The 21,048-nt window shown below is 49.5% G+C and overlaps 1 protein-coding gene across 1 annotated transcript; it reads left to right on the top strand.

Moving 5' to 3' along the window:
- The first annotated feature begins 1,585 nt into the window (after positions 1–1,585).
- Positions 1,586–10,293, top strand: MRPL4 (mitochondrial ribosomal protein L4). The gene is made up of 9 exons (XM_081498192.1): positions 1,586–1,685; positions 1,773–1,839; positions 1,917–2,067; positions 5,000–5,051; positions 6,913–7,030; positions 7,932–8,038; positions 8,180–8,289; positions 8,369–8,445; positions 9,507–10,293. The coding sequence occupies exons 1-9, from the start codon at positions 1,629–1,631 to the stop codon at positions 9,650–9,652; spliced, it is 885 nt and encodes a 294-aa protein (XP_081354318.1). The 5' UTR covers positions 1,586–1,628; the 3' UTR covers positions 9,653–10,293.
- Positions 10,294–21,048: the final 10,755 nt, after the last annotated feature.

Consider the following 21,048-nt stretch of genomic DNA (forward strand, 5'->3'; position numbering starts at 1 on the left):
TGAATAAACAAGACTGTACAAAATAAAGAATTTTAAAAACCTTTTGAAATTGCAAAGTGTGTGAAATTTAAAACACACATTCACAGTTCTTACAAGAGTAGAGTACACAATGAAATATAACATTGTAAATTTTCATTAATACTTCACAAAAATATCCACATGTCATATATCAGATGAAAATTGAAAAAGGAGAAGAAACAATGTCTTACATCTTTAGCACAGCATTCAGGTCCTCCAGTGCCCACCCCTTTCCCTGCCTTGGTTCTTGATTTGATGACAAAAGTCACTTTCAATTAATAATAATAATATAATAATGCTCTGCATGTTTCACGCATGACATGCTTCGCCTCAATCATTTCATCGAATCTTACAACCTCCCCATCTTCCAGATGAGTTCACTGAATTCGACTCCGAGAACTCGTTCTCAGCCACTGAACTCGATCCAAATCGCGCTGGCAGCCAAGTGCTCAGGTCTAGCCCGGCAAGAAAGGCTGCTATGTGCTCGTGGCGCCGCCTGGAGGTCAGACGGGGAACGTGGCAAAGAACCTGGAAAAGGAACATTTGGGGCTTCTCTGGTGGCTCAGTAGGGGTAAAGAATCGGCCTGGCGATTCAGGGAACACGAGTTCGATACCTGGTCGCGAAGGATCCCACATGCCCCGGAGCAACTAAGCCTGTGAGCCAAAACTACTGAGTCTGTGCTCTAGACCCCAGAGGCCGCAAATACTGAGTCCACGTATCCCAACTACTGAAGCCCGCTCGCCTAGAGCTCCGTGCTCGGCAAAAAAGCCACTGCATTTAGAAGCCCGTGCCCCACAGCTAGAGAAAAGCTCGCGCATCAAGGAAGAACTAGCCTAAATAAGCAAATAAATGAATAAAATTACTTTTTTTAATGAGCATTTGGATTTTTATTGTGAGGGGGGACGAGAGAGCAAGCTAGGATCTGTGGACTTCCCACTGTGCTCTCCGAGAACTCGGGCTGTATGAGACGCGACATCTTGGCCAAGGAGATGAGGGAGAAACATCCCTAACCTGAGGCACTGAACAGAGACATACCCTGGGGATCTATCCGCCAGGTCCTATCCTGACCGCTTTCTGCAGGAGATAAAGCTCTGCATTTAAACAAACAAAAATCCACGTTCCTGTAGAAACCGCAGCTTAGAGTCTTCGGGGCCCTAACAGGGCGGGACCTAGAGGGCGTGGCCGACATAAAAGCGTAACTATTGGCCATATTCCCTTTAGTGCCCGCCCCAGAACTTTTTTTTTTATACTTAACAGCTCATTGGCTGAATGAGGAGCGTGTCCTTTGAGTAGGGAGGTTTCATTGCTGGATTCCCTCAGGCTCTTTGGGGGCGGGACCGAAGGGGCGGGGTTTCTCACTGTGGGCTCGCACTCTCGGGGTTGCAGAGGGTTTTTAGGCCTGCGGAGAAAACTGGGGTTTGGGGGTTAGTCTTGGGGCGGAGGTGGGGGCACGCTGAGGCGAGCCCCGCGGTCCTCGATCTTGCATGCCCCGCTTTCCTACGTCGAAAACAAGCCCAGAAGGCGGTGTCGCGGGCGTGACGTCATCTCGAGGCGTCGTGAGACTCCAGAGGAAACCTTGACCTCTCTAAGCGTGGGGAGCTACGCGAAGATGCAGCAGCTAGTCCGGGCCGGGGCCCGGGCCTGGCTTCGGCCCAAGGGCTGCCGGGTGAGGCCGGGGACGGAGGACGGGGTTGGAGGATAAAAGTTGGAGGGCCCAGGGGGGTTCTCTCTCATTCCCGCCCACCGTTTTCAGGGCCTGAACGCGCTGGCAGAAGAGGCAGTGCAGCCGGCGGAGAAACCAGAACCCTTGGCGAACGCAGGTGAGGTTGCTAGTCACCCCAGGAAGGGTGGCGACTGGGAACTCTGACCCCTACTACTGACTTCTCAATCGTTCCAGGTCCCCAGGCACCCGTGCTTCGCAGGTGCGAGCTCCCGGTACCCCTGCACCGGCGTCCCGTGCAGGCCTGGGTTGAATCTCTGCGGGGCTATGAGCAGGAGCGCGTGGGTCTGACCGAGCTGCACCCAGACGTTTTCTCCACGGCGCCCAGGTCAGTGGGAGCTGAAATGGTGAGCTGGGTGGCAGAGGGACGAGGATCGGGGTTTAGGAATCAGGATGACCTGGGTTCGAGCCTCATTTTCTACAGCTGTCAAAAGGGAATGATGGTTTTTCTTGCTTCAGAGTTGTGTGAAGGTGAGGGTTGAGAGGTAACGTTCCCTGTGGGTTAGGAGCACAGGGCTCTGTGTCCCGAGTGACTGGATTGGAATCCTACCTTCCCCCTGTGCTTTGATGTCTCCATTCTGTCAAACCTCAAGAGATTAAATGAGATAATTCTGGCCCATAATATGGTCTATAGAAATGTTGATTATTGTTGCTGTTATTGGTTTTTGCAAAAATGGGCACTAACAGTGGTTAAGGCCTTACTGTGTGTCTGGCACAGCCTATTTGCATTTTATTTTAACTTCGTTTTTTTTTTTTATTTTTGGCCATATGGCTTGTGGGCTCTTAGTTCACTGACCAGCGAATGAACCCAGGCGCTCCATAGTGAAAGTGCAAAGTCCTAACCACTGGGCTGCCAGGGAATTCCTTTTTATTATTTTTTTATTCTTATTTTGTAGCTAAAGAAACAGCACAGGCAAGTTAAGAAATCTGCCTATGGTCACATAGCTTGTAAACTATATACTCAACAGTATATGGGCCAACTTCCAGGACTAAGTTTTCACTTGCAAAAGAGTTTGATATCTCTTATGTCTACTGTGTCTGGCAGATAATAACTGCTGTTAATTTATTACTGTAATGTTGTTTGTATGGTTTGTCCCCTGTTTTTACAGAATCCCAATCTGCTAAGGGGTGACCAAAAAAAAAAATTTTAAACAATGTATTTTGGGACTTCCCTGGTGGTTAAGACTCTGAGCTCCCACTGCAGGGGGCATGGGTTCCATCACTGGTTGGGGAAATAAGATCCCACATGCTGTGAGGTCAAAAAAAAAAAGAGAAAGCATTTTATTTATTCTGTAAATACTTAGGAAGTGCTTACCAGGTGCCAGATTCCATTCTGGGTGTCAGGGATATAGCAGTGAATGAGCACTGAGGTTGCTGATGTTGCTTCCAGTCTAGAGCTGGGACGGCAAACTTCTGTAAAGAGCCAGGGAGTAAATATTATAGGCTTTGAAGGCTGTAATGTCTCCATGGCAACTACTCATCTTTGCTGATGCAGTACAAAAGCAGCCATACACAATGAGGAAGTGGATGAGCGTGGCTGTGTTCTAGTCAAGCATATTTACAAAAACAAGCAGCAGGCCAGACTTGGCCTTTCTAACCATAAAATACGTCATTCGAAATGCTGGGCTGGATGAAGCACAAGCTGGAATCAAGATTGCAGGGAGAAATATCAATAACCTCAGATATGCAGATGACACCACCCTTGTGGCAGAAAGCAAAGAACAACTAAAGAGCCTCCTGATGAAAGTGAAAGAGGAGAGTGAAAAAGTTGGCTTAAAACTCAGCATTCAGAAAACTAAGATCATGGCATCCAGTCCCATCACTTCATGGCAAATAGATGGGAAAACAGTGGAAACAGTGGCTGACTTTATTTTGGGGGGCTCCAAAATCACTGCAGATATGATTGCAGCCATGAAATTAAAAGACGCTTGCTCCTTTGGAAGAAAAGCTATGACCAAGCTAGACGGCATATTAAAAAGTAGAGACATTACTTTACCAAAAAAGGTCCATCTAGTCAAAGCTATGGTTTTTCCAGTAGTCATGTATGGGTGTGAGAGTTGGATTATAAAGAAAGCTGAGCACCAAAAAATTGCTGCTTTGGAATTGTGGTGTTGGGAAGACTCTTGAGAGTCCCTTGGACTGCAAGGAGATCCAACCAGTCCATCCTAAAGGAAATCAGTCCTGAATATTCATTGGAAGGACTGATGCTGAAACTCCAATACTTTGGCCACCTGATGGGAAGAACTGACTCATTTGAAAAGACCCTGATGCTGAGAAAGATTGAAGGCAGGAGGAGAAGGGGAGGACAGAGGATGAGATGGTTAGATGGCATCACCGATGCAATGCACAAGAGTTTGAGTAGGCTCTGGGAGTTGGTGATGGACAGGGAGGCCTGGCGTGCTGCAGTCCATGGGGTCGCAAAGAGTTGGACATGACTGAGCAACTGAACTGAACTGAACCAAACCGTAGTTTGGCAACCCTTGGCACACCAGCCTGGCACCCCTGTCCAATGCAAGCCCCATGTGTAATTTCAGTTCTTCCAGTAGCCACATTTTCTTTCAAATGGCAAGAGACAAATAAGATTGATTTCAGTAATATATTTCATTTAGCCTGATAAGTCTAAAATAAATTTTTTAAATTTGATTTGTTTATTCTTGGCTGCTCCGGGTTGTCAATGCCGCACGGACTTTTCTCTAGTTGTGGCAAGCAGGGGTTCCTCTGGAGTTGCGGTGCACAAGCTTCTCCTTGCAGCGGCTTCTCTTGTTGCAGAGCACAGGCTCTGGGGCCCCCAGGCTTCCGTACTTGTTGCCCCTGGGCTCTAGAGCACAGGCTCAGTAGATGTGGCCCACGAGCTTAGTTGCTCCTAGGCATGTGGGATCTTCCCGTCCTAGGGATCGAACATACATTGGCAGGCAGATTCTTTATCACTGAACCATCAGGGAAACCCAAAATAAATAAATATTTTTTAAAAATATGAAGTGCTGTCATGTGGCCCTGGCCACCTTTTAGGGCTTCAGTAGATGCACATATGGCCATCCACTGTGTGGGACAGCGTAGGGTTAGAGAGGCAAGCTAGCCTGTAAAGAAGTGACAGAACGGACATGGAGCGGGGCTGGAGGTGGTGTGAGATGGGCCCGGAGAGGGACTGGAGCGGACCACACAGGGCCCTGGAAGTGGATAGGAAGAGCCCGGGTTTTCATCTCATGGAGTAGGGAGGGTTTTAAGTGCATGCGGCCCTCTTATATCTCCTTCCTTCACAGGCTGGATATCCTGCACCAAGTTGCCATCTGGCAGAAGAACTTCAAGAGAATTGTGAGTGCCCTGGGCAGGGCAGGTGGGGTGAGGCAGAGGCAGAGGCAGAGGAAGGCCCTGCTGTGTCTTCTCTGGATGGCTGGCTCAGGCCCCATTTTCTCTCTCCTGAACCATTCCCCAATGGGCCATTTTCTTTTTTCTTAAATGTGAGCACTGAGAATTTTTTTAAGATTTATTTTTATGTATTACTGATTATACTCATACCTTTATTTAATTTGTTTGGCTGCTCTGGGTCTTTCTTGTGGCATGTGGGATCCAGTTTCCTGCCCAGGGATCGAACCTAGGCCCCCTGCACTGGAAGCACAGAGGCTTGGCCACTGGACCTCCAGGGGAGTCCTCCAACCCTGCTAACATCTTGATCTTGGACCTCTGGCTTCCAGAAGTGTGCGACAGTACAGTTCTATTGGCGAAGCCCTTGTCTGTGCCTGTGTGCTCAGTTGTGTCCAACTCTTTGCGACCCCATGGACTGTAGCCGCCCCCCCACCCAGGCTCCTAAGGATTCTTAGCCACTGGACCACCAGGGAATTCCCACTAGGCATTTTCTGAACACCCACTGTGTACTGGCCATTGTGCTAGGGGACATGACAGGCAAGGTCCCTGCCTTCATGAAGCTCCCAGTCTAGTCAGAATGGGAGAATGGGAGTCAAACAGTCATGCCTGTAAATGTATCATTAGGGAAGTTCTCAGAAGAAAGGAAATTTAACCTCGGGTGTGTGATAGATAGGAGCTGAGTAGGTAGAGGGGTCAGTGGGGCTGGCATGGAGGGAGTGGGAGCAGCATGGGCAAAGGCCTGTGGGATCAGAGGGAGCCCAGCGTGGTCCTGGAGGTCAGCAGGGGCAGCGTGGGGGTGTTTGGATTTTGTGCCAAGAGCATGGAAGATCCTGTTGTCAGTCGGGGTCCCTGCCTTTCATGTGCCCACCTGCAGTCCTGTGAGCCCTGCCTGGCTCCCCATGGCCCTGGGAATGAAGTCATCAGCCTGGCATTGGAAGCCTCACAGGATCCCCCACCCCACACCTCTCCCTGATTCTAACCCCCACATCTTTCCCCATATCCCACCTTCCTTTCATTTTTTAAATTTTATTTTATTATTATTTTTTTGGCCACATGGCTTGTGGGATCTTAAGTTTCCAAACCAGGGATTGAACCCAGGCCCCCTGCACAGAGTCCTAATCACTGGACTGCCAGGGAATTCCCCCACCTTCCTTTTTTTAAAAAATTAGTTTGTTTTCTTATTTTTTTGTTAAAAAAATACATATATATATATATTGATTTATTTATTTTATCTTTGGCTGTGCTGGGTCTTCATTGTTGCACGCCGGCTTTCACTAGTTTCGGCGAACAGGGGCTAATCATTGTTGTGGTGTACCAGCTTCTCACTGCAGTGGCTTCACTTGTTTCGGAGCATGGACTCTAGCGGGGGGTGGGCTTCAATTGTGGTGGCACACAAGGTTAGTTGTCCCAAGGCATGTGGAACCTTCCGGGACCATGGATTGAACCAGTGTCCCTTGCACTGCAAGACGGATTCTTATCCACTGGCTCCAGGGAAGCCCTTACCTTCCTTTTAATTACAACCACATGGAAATCATTCAAAAAATACTCTGTGCCAGGCAGCAGCACCCCTGCCCTTCTGAGGCTGATGTTCTGGAGTAGAGGAGGGAGCTCTTGACTTCTTTATCCCTCCCTCCCTCCCTCCCAAAGCACTCTGTGCTTGTCCTGATGGAGCCCCAGTCTCTGTGCCTCCTCTCCAGCTCCCAAGCAGCAGGCCGGTCCTCCCAGCTCACTGCCCTGTCCATGGGCCTGGTGCCTTTCGGCTGCGATGGCATCTGCCATGTGAACCTGACTCCTTACTCTGTGCCCACAGAGCTACGCCAAGACCAAGACCAGGGCTGAGGTGCGGGGAGGTGGCCGGAAGCCCTGGCAGCAAAAAGGCAGTGGACGCGCCAGACACGGCAGCATCCGCTCCCCAATCTGGCGAGGAGGTGAGCAGATGTGCCCACATGTGTGCGGTCAGAGGTTGGCAAGACTGTGCACTTCCCTGCAAGTCCCAGCAGCTCTGGCCTCAACCTCTCATCAGGCCGTGGCCACAGCCCCTTTCTACCCCACCTCCCAGCTCACCTCTCCTGGCCCACACTTCACACAGCACCCAGAGGGATCTTCCCGAGCCTCCTAGCTCCTGTTTGAAGTCTGAGCCCCTCATCTTGGCCTTCCAGGCCCTGGTGGCTGCAGACCCCTTCTCCCCGCTGTCCTTCCATGCCTTCCTGACCAAATAGAGCTGACTCAGTCATCTTCCATTTGCCTGGCCAATTCCTCTCAACCTTCCCTGGGTTGGAAAAATCCCCTGGAGAAGGGAACAACTACCCACTCCAGTATGCTGGCCTGGAGAATTCCGTGGTTGCAGAGTAGGACACGACTGAGCAGCTTTCACTTTCCCTTGTGTTTGGGCCATGCCTCCTCCAGGAAGCCCTCCATGATCCTCTTTGGGTCCCCCTCACCCCTTGAATCCCCTTGTGCTGCCCCACACAGCCCTGATTTCCCTCTGCGATCAAGCCTCTGTCTGAATATGAATGAGGCAGGGATCCTGTCAGGTCCCTTGCTGCATCCCAGGGCCCAGCAGGGGGAGCACCCAAGTAGAACTATCCTCACTCAGGGATTGATGGCTGAGGACACCAGGCCCCTCTGAGGCAGTTACCTGTCCCAGGTGGTGCCTGATCCATCCTCCCCTCTCATCCCTCCCTGACACCCACACCGTCTTTGCTGCACTTCAGCCTGGCTGCCAGCAGCCTCCCTCCTCCCACCTCTGGGCCCACCACTGAGGCAGATTTCTGACCTCCGAGTCCAGCTGGGGCCTTCACCCATTCACACATCCCTCTGCCCCTGCAGGAGGTGTCGCCCATGGCCCCCGGGGCCCCACAAGCTACTACTACATGCTCCCCATGAAAGTGCGGGTGCTAGGCCTCAAGGTGGCGCTGACCGTCAAGCTGGCCCAGGTAATAGCACCAATCCTACCGGGAGCCACTGTGTCCTAGGATGTGGCCTGTGGGGGTGGAGGAGCCTGAGTAGCTGCAGGGGGGCCCAAGTGGCTCCCAGGGGGGCAGTAGGAGGCTCAGCCTGTCCTTTCCTCCCACCAGGACGACCTGCACATCGTGGATTCCCTGGAGTTGCCCACCACAGACCCCCAGTACCTGATGGAGCTGGCCCGCTACCGCCGCTGGGGCGACTCTGTCCTTTTTGTAGACTTGTGAGGGGGCCACGCCTGGCAGGGACGGGGGGCCGGGGCTCCATCCTTGGCAGGGCTCACCTCCTGGCCTCTATTTCAGAGAACACGAGGACATGCCCCAGAACGTTGTAGCAGCCACATCCGGGCTCAAGACCTTCAACCTGGTCCCAGCTGTCGGTGAGCAAAGGGCCTCGGGCCCGTTCACATCCTGTATCTACAACTCAGTCACTGAGCGGCTCTGGGCAGTGACTGCTCTCCCCCACCCAACCCCCAGCTGGCCCAGCACTGGGAGAATGATGTCTTTCTTAAAGAAATCCTCTGAGGTCATGTCAGTCCAAGCTTGAGTTTCAGTGCCGGGGTGGAGTGAGTCCGAGGGCCCCCTGGCTGCTCCCACACGGCTCCTCACTCAGACCCACAGGATCAGAGCTGCCCTGAGCAGGTCCCCCCATCCATCGAGAGGTTGACTAGTCTCCAGAGCCCTCTCTTGGCCTCCTGACTGCGGGCCCAGCTGCCTCCTGCACAGCGGCACATGGGGGTCTCTGAGTCATCGCAGCATGTTAAGACCTCCTTCCTCCACTCCAGTCTGTTAGCCCACCCTGTCAGCTCTGTCTGTGAACCTGTCCAGGATCCAACGACTTCTCACCACCCTGGGCCAGCTCCCAGCATCTCCCACTCTGTCACCTCTGCCCTGGTCCCAGACACCTGCTAACTGCCATAATCTGTCCTGATCTCGCATCCCCCTCCCAGTCCCGCTTACGGCCACCAGAGGGCGCCTGAGCACCTGAATAAAATCCCGTCCATTCTCTGCCCACCACCCTCCAGGGCTTCCATACACTCAGGGTAAAAACCTGACTTATCTGGAGGCCCACAGATCTGCACTACCTGCTCTCCTCTCCCCACCTCTCCCCTCCCTCCCTCATCACATCCTGCAGCCGCATGGACCCCCCCTCAGTACATCGTGTTTATTCATCTGCTCCGTTTATCATCTGTCTCCCCAACGGGAACGTGAGGTGGGAACCCTTCCCTGGCACAGGGCAGAGTCAGGGTACCCTGGGTGTTTTGGTTGAGGTTGACGAGCTGAGGACCACCCCTTGCCCAGGGTCTTGTCAGGGGTGAGCGGCTGAGCCAGGGTTTAAACCCAGGCTGCTGGGCTCAGGACCCTATGCTAGACTGCGGTGTCTCTGTTGGGGGAGGGGGGATGGACCTAACTGTGCCCCCCTTTCCCCCCGCCTCCCCAGGCCTAAACGTGCACAGCATGCTCAAACACCAGACCCTGGTCCTGACCCTGCCCACCGTCGCCTTCCTGGAAGAGAAGCTGCTCTGGCATGACTCACGTTACACACCCCTCTACCCCTTCCGCCTGCCCTACCGAGACTTCCCCTGAGCCCCAATCCCGCGCCCCCCAGGGCACACAGACCACCCTCCTTCCTGCTCTGAGCCAGCCCAAGCCCTGGGCGGGCTTGGGAGACACCTCCCCATCCCCAGGCCCCCTGGTCCCAGTGGGAGGCTGAGGCCACACACAGAGAGCAGCCAAGCAGGTGTCAATACTGGGAAGAGGGCAGCTTGCCAGAGACACGTCTCTCTTTCGTGTAAGATAAATTTTATTTTGTAATCAAAGAGGGGAAGCACAGCAGCTGATTGCCGTTTTGTGAATAATTCCATTTGGCGCCTTCCCTGGTGCTGGGCGTCCCTGGGTACCTGGCTGCCTCAAGACCCCATTTGTAGAAATGACCCAGGATCAACTTTGCCAGGGTGAGTCAGCCTCGGGGAGCACGCAGCAGAGAAGCCGCCATCTCTGAGAACCCACTGGTGCTGCCTCCCAAACCCAGGCACTCTGACCAAGTGCTCGCATCCCTGATGGGGCTTGTGGTCCCCTTTATTACCACCCTTCCATCCAGCTGTGGGCCTGATTCTCCAAATGGATACAATGTGGAAACTGGGGCTTCCATCACAGGGATTTTCCCTAAGCACTGAGTCAGGATCAATGTGGTCAGTAAATGTGCAAATAAACATTTTTTAAAAAAACACCAAGTCAACATACTGATTCTTGAGTCTGCTGATGTTATCTGTCCCCCACCTCCCAAGTTATTATCTCTTTAATAGTCGCAACACAGACTACAGAATAATGTCAGTTTCTTTAAGGTTGGCTGAAACTGCCATCTGGCCTGCAGGCCCACCCAGGCGGCCAAAGAGACCCATCGACTGGGCAGCTCGATGCCGAAAACATCTCTGGAATGCCTCTTGAGAGTCCCTTGAGAGCTCACAACACATTCTTTGAACGTCCTCAGTGGACAAAAATTGTGATCCTTAAAGTTTCAGATTTGACTGAGGGAAAAAGAAAAATCTGAGACTTCCCTGGCTGTCCAGTGGTTAAGACTCTGAGGTTCCAATACAAGGGGTCCAAGTTCAACCCCTGGTCGGGGAACTAAGATCCCACGTACGTGCATGTATAGCTGAGCCACTTTGCTGTACACCTGAAACTAACACAGCATTGTAAACCAACTATGTTTCAATTTTTTAAAATAATTTTTAAAATATTTTAAAAAGAGAAAGCTATTTGGAGCCAGTAGTAGGAAGAGGTACAGAGGCTGGGTGGGAAATGCTGGGCTAAACCCAAACCATTACCAGCTTCTGCCTGTGCCTCACTAACTGCAGGGACATCGAGGCCCCAAGAAAGACACATCTGTTGTCCTGACAGCACCCAGCCTCATAGCTATGTTTAATGGGGCTCAGTTGTCCACAACATGGCCATCAGGAAACAGTAAAGAAAGCAGTCAGAATCTGTTACCCCACACTGGAATCCCTTAGCCAGATCAACGATGGAAAAAGTCATCAGAAGAAATGACCTGGGGTCTACAATGTGCTTTCTAGTAGTAAGGGCATAAAATGTGTGTGTTTCGTGGGCTACCATAAAGCACAACTAGGAGGGTCTTCCCAGCTGGCTCTGTGGTCAAGAATCCACCTGGCAATGCAGGAGATGGAAGAGACGCAAGTTCGATCTCTGGGTCAGGAAATCCCTTGGAGAAGGAAATGGCAACCCACTCCAGTATTCTTGCCTGGGAAATTCCATGGACAGAGGAGCCTGGTGGGCTACAGTTCATGGGGTCACCAAGAGTCAGACATGACTGAGCACACAAAAACTAGGGCTTCAACAATAGAACTGTAGTATCTCACACTTCTGGAAGCCAGAGGTCCAAGAGCAGGATGTTGGCAAGGTTGGAGGGCTCCCCTGGTGGTCCAGTGGCTAAGCCTCCATCCTCCCAATAAAGGAGGCCTCGGTTCGATCCCTGGTCAGGGCACTAGATCCCACATGCCACAATTAAAGATTTGGTGCAACAAAATAAGCAAATAAAAATAAAATGTTGAAAAGATGTAGGCAGGATCAGGAATTCCCTTGTGGGCCAGTGGTTATGACTCAGTCCACTGCAGGGGGCATGGGTTCTATCCCTGGTCAGGGAACTAAGATCCCCAAACACCTTACAGAGCAGCTCCCCCTCCCCCAAAGTAGGCAGGGGTGATTCCTTCTGAGCCTATGAGGCAAGATCTGTCCCATCCCTCTCCCCTAGCTTCTGGAGGTTTGTTGGCATCCTTGGCATTTCTTGGCTTGATCCATCACCATGATCTCTGTCCTCATCTACAAATGGTGTTGTCTCTGTGTTTGTGTGTGCTCAGATTTCCCGTTTTTATAAGAGCACTGGTCAAGTTGAGTTAGGGCCCATCCTAATGACCTCAACTGAACTTGATCATCTGCAAAAACCCTGTTTCTAAATAAGATCACAATCTGGGGTCAGCACTTTCCCCCCTCTCCCTGGGAAGAGAAGTAGTTGAACCCATGACAGGGAGTAGGGGGAAGGATGGAGCGAGACTGGCCACAAGGACTGTAGAAGTAGGCACATGTGGCTTCACCGTATGTCCTTTTCGCTGTTGCCTATTTTGAAATTCTCTGAAATTAAAATATTTTTAAAAAATAGAGATATGTGAAGACACTTCTTCAGAGGAGCTGTTCTTACATGAAAATGCCCATTACAGGGGGACTTCCCTGGTGGTCCAGTGTCTGGGACTCCATAGTTACCCTGCTGGAGACCAGATTCAATCCCTGGTCAGGGAACTAAGATCCCACATCCTGCGCAGCGTGGCCATGAAACAAACAAACCTTATCACACTCTCTTACGACATGGGTTAACCCACAGCCCAGAGAGGAAAATGTCTTCACAACTTTTGAAAAATATCCCTGAAGGCAGAATACCCAAGCTGAGGCTGATCAGGCTTAAGAAAACTCAAATGAACTAATAGGGCTTGGAACTGACCCCCAGGAGATCCAGAGGGTGAGAGGCAGGAGGCTCTGATGTGCAGTGAAGGTGTCTGCTTATTGATGGTCAACATGGAAGCCCACTGGGCTTTCCTGGTGGCTCAGATGGTAAAGAATCTGCCTGTAATGCAGGAGACCTGGGGTCCATCCTGGATCGGGAAGATCCCCTGGAAAAGGGAGTGGGTACTCACTCCAGTGTTCTTGCCTGGAAAATACCATGGACAGAGGAGCCTGGCAGGCTTCAGTCCGTGGGGTTTCAAAGAGTCAGACATGACTGAACGACACACACACACACACACACAGAAGCCTAATAGGAGACACGAGAGGATAAAAGGACCCCAAGGGCTGAGAAAAGAGCCACAGCCCCCACCAAAGATACCTCCATCTCACACTTCCTTGGTGATCAGGTGGCTAAGACTCTGCTCTCTCAAGGCAGGGGGTGTGGGATTGAAACCTGGTCAGGGAACTAGATCCCACATGCTGCAACCGGCGATGTGTGCATGCTGTTATGTCCGACTCTTTGTGACCCTATGGACTGTACCCCCACCAGGCTCCTCTGTCCATGGGATTCTTCAGGTAAACTATACTGGAGTGGACTGCTGTACCCTCCTCCAGGGGATCTTCCCAACCCAGGGATCAAAACCCAGGCTCTTATGTCTCCTGCATTGACAGATGAGTTCTTTACCACTAGTGTCACCTGGGAAGACCCAGAGCAGACAAATAATAGTAATAATACATTTAAGAAAAAAGATGCCTCCATCTCAGGACTTCCCTGCTGATCCAGCGGTTAAGACTCTGTGCTTCCACTGCAGGGGGTGCAGGTTCCATGGCTCAGGATGGGACCACAAAAATAAATAAATAAAAGATGCCTCCATCTAGCAACGACGTACCCAGGAAAGAAGAAACCTCGAAAAGCTGCTCAGAACACTTGAGCACACTGCTGGGGAACCTAAAGAAGGGCAAGCTGCCAGCCCAGGAGGAGCTGCCCTGTGGTGCCTCCTTACACCTCGGTAGGAGACCCAAAGGCTGGTAAGAAGAGGCGAGGGGGACAGACAGAGGGTCAACAGCTGGGGGGCCAGGCCCTTCTGCTCTAGCAGGACCTCCAGCCAGGAGAGGCCTGACCTGGGCTCCCATCCAACACCAAGTTCAGAGATTTGAATGTGAGGCTGATGTGGACCTGAGTCCCAGGCAGGATTCGCAGCCAGTGGCAGGGCAGAGTCTGCCACAGAATAAACTTTCAGTGAGCTGTGGTTTTTTCCGTAGTCATGTACGGATGTGAGAGCTGGACTATAAAGAAAGCTGAGGGCTGAAGAATTGATGCTTTTGAACTGTGGTGTTGGAGAAGACTCTTGAAAGTCCCTTGGACTGCAAGGAGATCAAACCAGTCCATCCTAAAGGAGATCAGTCCTGAATATTCATTGGAAGGACTGATGCTGAAGCTGCAACTCCAATACTTTGGCCACCTGTTGGGAAGAACTGACTCATTTGAAAAGACTCTGATGCTGAGAAAGATTGAAGGCAGGAGGAGAAGGGGACAACAGAGGATGAGATGATTGGATGGCATCACCAACTCGATGGACATAAGTTTCAGTAAGCTCCGGAAGTTCGTGATGGACAAGAAAGCCTGGTGTGCTGCAGTCCATGGGGTCACAAAGAATTGGACACGACTGAGTGACTGAACTGAATTGAACTGAACTGAGTGGATGGAGGAGCCGAGTTCTGTTCTGATCAACATCCACATGCCATGCAATTTTGCTTTCCACTCTAGGGCTGTTATGAGGAACCATGATGTGAGAGTGAACTCATCTGTGGGGAAAAAGGAGGAAGTCTGTGGTCCTGACCAGGAAGTTTGAGGTGGGATTCTCAGAGCTGAGTCGTAAGGAAACAGACAACTTGCCACTACTGCTACCTGTGCATGAATGGTCTTTTGAATTTTGTTTATCTATCTATTTATTTACTTATTCATTCTTTTGGCTGTGCTGGGTCTTTGTTGGGGCAAGTGGGCTTCTCATTGCAGAGCATGGGCTCTAAACTTCACAAGCTCAGTAGTTTCAAGGGCTTAGTTGCCCTGAGGCATGTGGGATGTTAATTCCCTGAGCAAAGATTGAACCTGTGTCCCCTGCATTGGAAAGTGGTTTCTTAACCACTGGACCACCACGGCAGTCCCTAATGGTCTTATTGAAATCTCACTCCCACACTTTGCAGGATGCATTACCATCCCTTTCTGCAGCTGAGGCCATCAAGTTATCACCAGGAGACATGGCTTGCTCAAGGTCACAGCTGGTGGCTATGCCCTTTGGCCCCATCCCCTCAGCACTTGCTGGTCCCTGAACATCCAAGCTGCACATCACAGCTCTGTTTTGGGCTCATCCACTGGACATGTCAGAAGGACTGGGAAACCACAGTGAGATACCGCTTTCCACTCTGATGGCCCTGGCAGTTAAGACTCTCCCTGCAATGCAAGAGACCTGGGTCCAGTCCCTGTGTTAGGAAGAAACCCCAGAGAAGGGAATGGCTACCCACTCCAGTATTCTTGCCTGGATAATTGCATGGACTGAGGAGCCTGGTGGGCTACAGTACATTGGGTCACATAGTTGGACACGACTGAGCCACTAATACACATCCATTGGGATGACAATCACCATAATAATTAAACAAAATATATGTTGGCAAAGATGCAGAGAAATTGGAACCCTGGAATCTTTGTTTGTTGCTGGTGGGAATGTAAAATGGTACAGCTGCCAGGGAAAACAGTCTCACGGTTCCTCAAAATGTTCAACACGAAATTACCATGTGACTCAACATTTCCACTCCCAGGTAAACACCCAAAAGAAATGAGAAGACATTCATACCAACACTTGTACAGGAATGCTGATAGCACCATGATTCAGAATAGCCAAAAGGTAGAAACTACCAAAGTATATCCATGAATGAAAAACAAAACTTGATTTGGCCTTACAATGGAATGTTACTCAGACGAGGGCCTGAACAGTATGAAGGTTCCTCAGAAAATTAAAAATAGGACTATCCAAAACATTATAAATCAACTCTATTTCAATAAATATATAGAACTAATGTATGCTCCAGGCATTCCTCTCCTGGGTATTTATCTGAAGGAAACAAAGCTGTTCCTTTGAAAAGATAGCTGAGAATTCCCTGGTGATCCAGTGTTTAGGATTTGGTACCTTTATTTTAGGGGCCGAGTTCAATCTCAGGTCAGGAAACTGAGTTCTCGCAAACTTGAAACTTTAAAAAAAAAAAAAAAGGGAAAGAAATAGCGAGGACTTCCCTGGTGGTCCAGTGGTTAAGAATCCACTGTCCAATGAAGGGGTTGCGGGTTTGATCCCTGTTCAGGGAACTTGCCACAGGGCAATTAAGCCTGAGTGTGGCAACTACTTAGCCTGCTTGCTAAAATGAAGAGCCTGGGAGCCAAAAAAGTACAAAGATGTCTGGACCTTGTGTTCCTAGCCCTGTTACAACTTGGAGGATGAAATCCTCTAGTACCTTTCATAAAAGCAGTGAGAAAGGAATCCTGGGTTGGAAGAACAGCATGTACGGAATGCTCAGAGAATAAGTAAAGTTCATTCATTCAACCAATACTATTGACCATCTGCTCTAATGACTGAACATTGAGGCTGGACACTGACTGGATTGAGGCTGAGAGATTCCCTGGTCTTCTGGCACTCATGTAAATGGAGGTGATATAATCAAGTCAGTCAAAAGAATTTCAACCAGTGAATGAGTTTCAGTAATGAAATCACTAGAGCAAGTGACAGGGAATGATTAGGGTGTGGCCCAGGATGGAAGGGGCCAGCAAGTAGGGGAGTATTGGAAAGGTTTTTTTAATTTTAATTGTTTATGTATGTATGTATGTTTGTATTTATGGTTGCGCTGGGTCTTCATTACCGCTTGGGCTTTTTTCTAGTTGCGGAGAGCCAGCTTCTCATTGCAGTGGCTCCTCTTGTTGTGGAGCACAGGCTCTAGGGGTGAGGGCTTCAGTAGCTGCAGCACTCAGGCTCAGTAGTTGTGGTGCCGGAGTCCCGCTCCAGGTGGTCCAGGGGTCCGCAAGGGATGAACGGCGTCGGCAAAAGGAAAAGAAAGGAGACAGAGAGTTTTTGATGGCCCAAAGACCATTGGTCCAAGGACCACACTCTTTATTGCTTTAATCTCTATTTATATAGCACATGTTCTTTTATGCAATGATTCTTAAAATATTTTTCTGTTCAGATCAACATCCCCTGATTCTTAAATGCGTTAAAAGTTTTTTCCTAGTCCTTTGTCACATTTTGGTTACATATTTACCCCGAAACCTATTTTTATTTTTACTGAAACATAGTCTATGAATCATATTATTCCATCTACTTATTCTGTACAGCCTGCTACTACAGCGAATACAGAGTCTTGCTTCAGTGAATAAGTACTATAGCAGTGTCTAAGGGCAAAAGTTTCTCATAGTACAGCCATTTTCAGTGGTGGTTTGTTTACCATCTACCCACATAACACAAGGCTATTTCTGGCAGGGGCAAGTCTTTTGCAGTTTACCTAGAAACTATTTACAATACAATTCACATATTTCTTTCCGTTTATGCTTAGATTCTAAGGGGCACAAACATCTCTAGCATCCCAATCTTTATGAGAAAAGGTAACTGGCTTATTTTATGTAATTTTCCCTGATATATGACCCAAGTTTTCCAGTCATCAATAACAATCTCCTCACGAGGCCAGGTCACAATAGGCTTAGGGCTTGTTTTCCAAATAATCATGGCCTTATTCCCCGGCTGAGTGTCAAGGACCCACCAGTCAGGAGCCTCAATAGGTTTAATCATTTTTGGAATGTTTCTCTGGGGTAAGGGATCATTTTTTTCTTTCCTGGACTCTCATGACCTCATCATAGAAGCCCCTACAACTCCAGCCATCAAAGAATGAAACAGAGTTGGCCACAACAAAAGCATAGAAACAGGAAGGAGTGAAGGTTTCAATCCAGGAGAGAAACCGCTTTGCAGTTTCTTCTTGAGTGGTGCCGTGACTTTGTCATCCGGCAGTAGTTCCAGAACAGCTCCCAACATTGTGGTGCATGGGCTTAAATGCCCCGAGGCGTACGGGATCTTCCTGGACCAGGGAGGGAACCAGTGCCCCCTGCATCGACAGGCAGATTCTGATCTACTGTACCACCAGGCAAATCTTCGGGAAACCTTGTTAAGGGGAGGCTGAAGCCACAAGAAAAGGTTGGCCCCATCAGGGATGAGAGGAAGGGCATTCCAGGTCAAGGGAACAGCAAGGGGGTCACACCCGAGCTCAGGATGAGTTCCGAGCAGGCACAGTGCCCTGGAGTGCATTTTGGGTACTTCTGCCCTGGTGCACAGCCTCTGGTCTGCAGGGGGACCGTTCCTACCTTCCTGAGACTGCCTGACACCCTGGAGGAAGCCCTGCCCTTCCTGGTGGCTTTGGAAAGGGGATGGGGGAGCATCTGCTTCCCTTTCTTTCAAGAAAGCACAAAGAGAGTGTAGACTGGGGGCACAAATTTTTCTGCCAGACTATCCCCCATTATCATCCCATTTTCCATCTCAGGCCCTCCAGCCTCTCAGAACATCAGAGCAGGACCAAGGAGCTAACCTTGACTCGGCCATGCATCAAGTGCAATATGCCCTGCTGCCAAAATGAATGCCAAATTGAACCACATCTCTGGTCCTCTAGGCACCATCATTGCTCCCAGTTTCCTGATTCCACCCAGTCCTCCACCTACCCCACTCCCGACTGTAGCTCCTGCTGTATCAAGAGGGTGCCTGTAAACTCCCAAGTCAGTGCTGTCTCCCCTCTGCTCAGAACCCTCCATGGATCCCACTTCACTCAGAGGAAAAGCCAAAGTTCTCCCCAGCCCTTGCTCTACACCATCCCCTCCATGCCCTCCTCTCCCCTAATTCCCTCCCTTCCTCACTGCACTCCAGCCACACCAGCCTTCTGGCTGTTTTAAGGCAGTTCCTACCTCAGGGCCTTTGCACATCCAGTGAGCTCTGCCTGGTACATTCCTTCCCTGATATTGTTAGGACTCCCTCCTCACCTCCCTCCATTTCTTGATCAGTGTCACCTTCTCAGTCTTTCCCATGATACTCTATTTATTGCTTTAGGAATCCTGACATTTCCTATCCCCCTCCCTGCTTTATTTTTCTCTTAGAACTAAACACAAGCTACATCTCCATATATATATATGTATTTATTTAGCTGTGTCGAGTCTTAGTTGCCACTTGGGCGATTCTCCATCTTCTGCATCCACTTGGGGAATCTTTAGTTGCGGCATGCAAACTCAGTTATGCTATGTGGGATCTAGTTCCTTGACCAGGGATGGAACCCGGGCCCCAGCATTTGGACAGCAGAGTCTTAGCCAATGGATCACCTTCACATATTGTATTTTTGTTTCTGTTGCTCCTGCTATTAATAGATGATCTCTGCATGATAGCAGGAAATCTGGTTTATTCTGTTCATTACTGTGTCCCCAGCACCTGGAACTGTACAAAGAAGATCTTCACGACCCACATAATCATGAGGGTGTGATCACTCACCTAGAGCCAGACATCCTGGAATGTGAAGTCAAGTGGGCCTTAGAAAACATCACTACGAACAAAGCTAGTGGAGGTGATGGAATTCTAGTTGAGCTATTTCAAATCCTGAAAGATGATGCTGTGAAAGTGCTGCACTCAATATGCCAGCAAATTTGGAAAACTCAGCAGTGGCCACAGGACTGGAAAAGGTCAGTTTTCATTCCAATCCCAAAGAAAGGCAATGCCAAAGAATGCTTGAACTACCGCACAACTGCACTCATCTCACACACTAGTAAAGTAATGCTCAAAATTCTCCAAGCCAGGCTTCAGCAATACGTGAACCGTGAACTTCCAGATGTTCAAGTTGGTTTTAGAAAAGGCAGAGGAACCAGAGATCAAATTGCCAACATCTGATGGATCATCAAAAAAGCAAGAGAGTTCCAGAAAAACATCTATTTCTTCTTTATTGACTATGCCAAAGCCTTTGACTGTGTGGATCACTCAGACCACCTGACCTGTCTCTTGAGAAACCTATATGCAGGTCAGGAAGCAACAGTTAGAACTGGACATGGAACAACAGACTGGTTCCAAATAGGAAAAGGAGTACGTCAAGGCTGTATATTGTCACCCTGCTTATTTAACTTATATGCAGAGTACATCATGAGAAACGCTGGGCTGGAAGAAACACAAGCTGGAATCAAGATTGCCAGGAGAAATATCAATAACCTCAGATATGCAGACCACACCACCCTTATGGCAGAAAGCGAAGAGGAACTAAAAAGCCTCTTGATGAAAGTGAAAGAGGAGAGTGAAAAAAGTTGGCTTAAAGCTCAACATTCAGAAAACTAAGATCACGGTATCTGGTCCCATCACTTCATGGGAAATAGATGGAGAAACAGTGGATACAGTGTCAGACTTTATTTTGGGGGGATCCAAAATCACTGCAGATGGTGAGCGCAGCCATGAAATTAAAAGACGCTTACTTCTTGGAAGGAAAGTTATGACCAACCTAGATAGCATATTAAAAAGCAGAGACATTACTTTGCCAACAAAGGTCCGTCTAGTCAAGGCTATGGTTTTTCCAATAGTCATGTTTGGATGTGAGTATTGGACTGTGAAGAAAAGGCTGAGCACCAAAGAATTGATGCTTTTGAACTGTGGTGTTGGAGAAGACTCTTGAGAGTCCCTTGGACCGCAAGGAGATCCAACCAGTCCATCCTAAGGGAGATCAGTCCTGGGTGTTCATTGGAAGGACTGATGTTGAAGCTGAAACTCCAATATTTGGCCACCTCATGTGAAGAGTTGACTCATTGGAAAAGACCCTGATGCTGGGAAAGATTGGGGGCAGGAGGAGAAGGGGACAACAGAGGATGAGATGGTTGGATGTCATCACCAACTCTATGGACATGAGTTTGGGTAGACTCCGGGAGTTGGTGATGGACAGGGAGGCCTGGCGTGCTGGGATTCATGGGGTCGCAAAGAGTCAGACACGACTGAGCGACTGAACTGAACTGAGCACCTGGAATGACACTTGGCTCACAGTAGGCTCTTTTAAAAAAATTTACTTGTTTATTTTTGGTTGTGCTGGATCTTCCCTGCTTGTTCTTCAGTCACTCAGTTGTGTCCTACTTTTTGAGACTGCATGGACTGCAGCACTCCAGGCTTCCCTGTCCTTCACCGTCTCCCAGAACTTGCTCAAACTCATGTCCATTGAGATGGTGATGTCATCCACCCGTCTCATCCTCTGTCGAACCCTTCTCGTTCTGCTTTCAATCTTTCCCAGCATCAGGGTCTTTTCCAATGAGTTGGCTCTTTGTATCAGGTGCCAAACTTCAGCTTCAGCGTCAGTCCTTCCAATGAATATTCAAGACTGATTTCCTTTAAGATTGACTGGTTTGATCTCCTTGGGGCCCAAGGGACTCTATAAAGAGTCTT

This window comes from Giraffa tippelskirchi, chromosome 6, assembly GCF_054371585.1.
Source record: "Giraffa tippelskirchi isolate mGirTip1 chromosome 6, T2T-mGirTip1v1.2.pri, whole genome shotgun sequence".
Taxonomy (NCBI): Eukaryota; Metazoa; Chordata; class Mammalia; order Artiodactyla; family Giraffidae; genus Giraffa; species Giraffa tippelskirchi.

Coding starts and splice junctions, on each gene's coding strand:
- MRPL4 (XM_081498192.1), top strand. CDS start 1,629: ATGCAGCAGCTAGTCCGGGCCGGGGCCCGGGCCTGGCTTCGGCCCAAG. Junction 1,840..1,916: donor AGAACCCTTGGCGAACGCAG/GTGAGGTTGCTA, acceptor CAATCGTTCCAG/GTCCCCAGGCACCCGTGCTT. Junction 2,068..4,999: donor GTTTTCTCCACGGCGCCCAG/GTCAGTGGGAGC, acceptor CTTCCTTCACAG/GCTGGATATCCTGCACCAAG.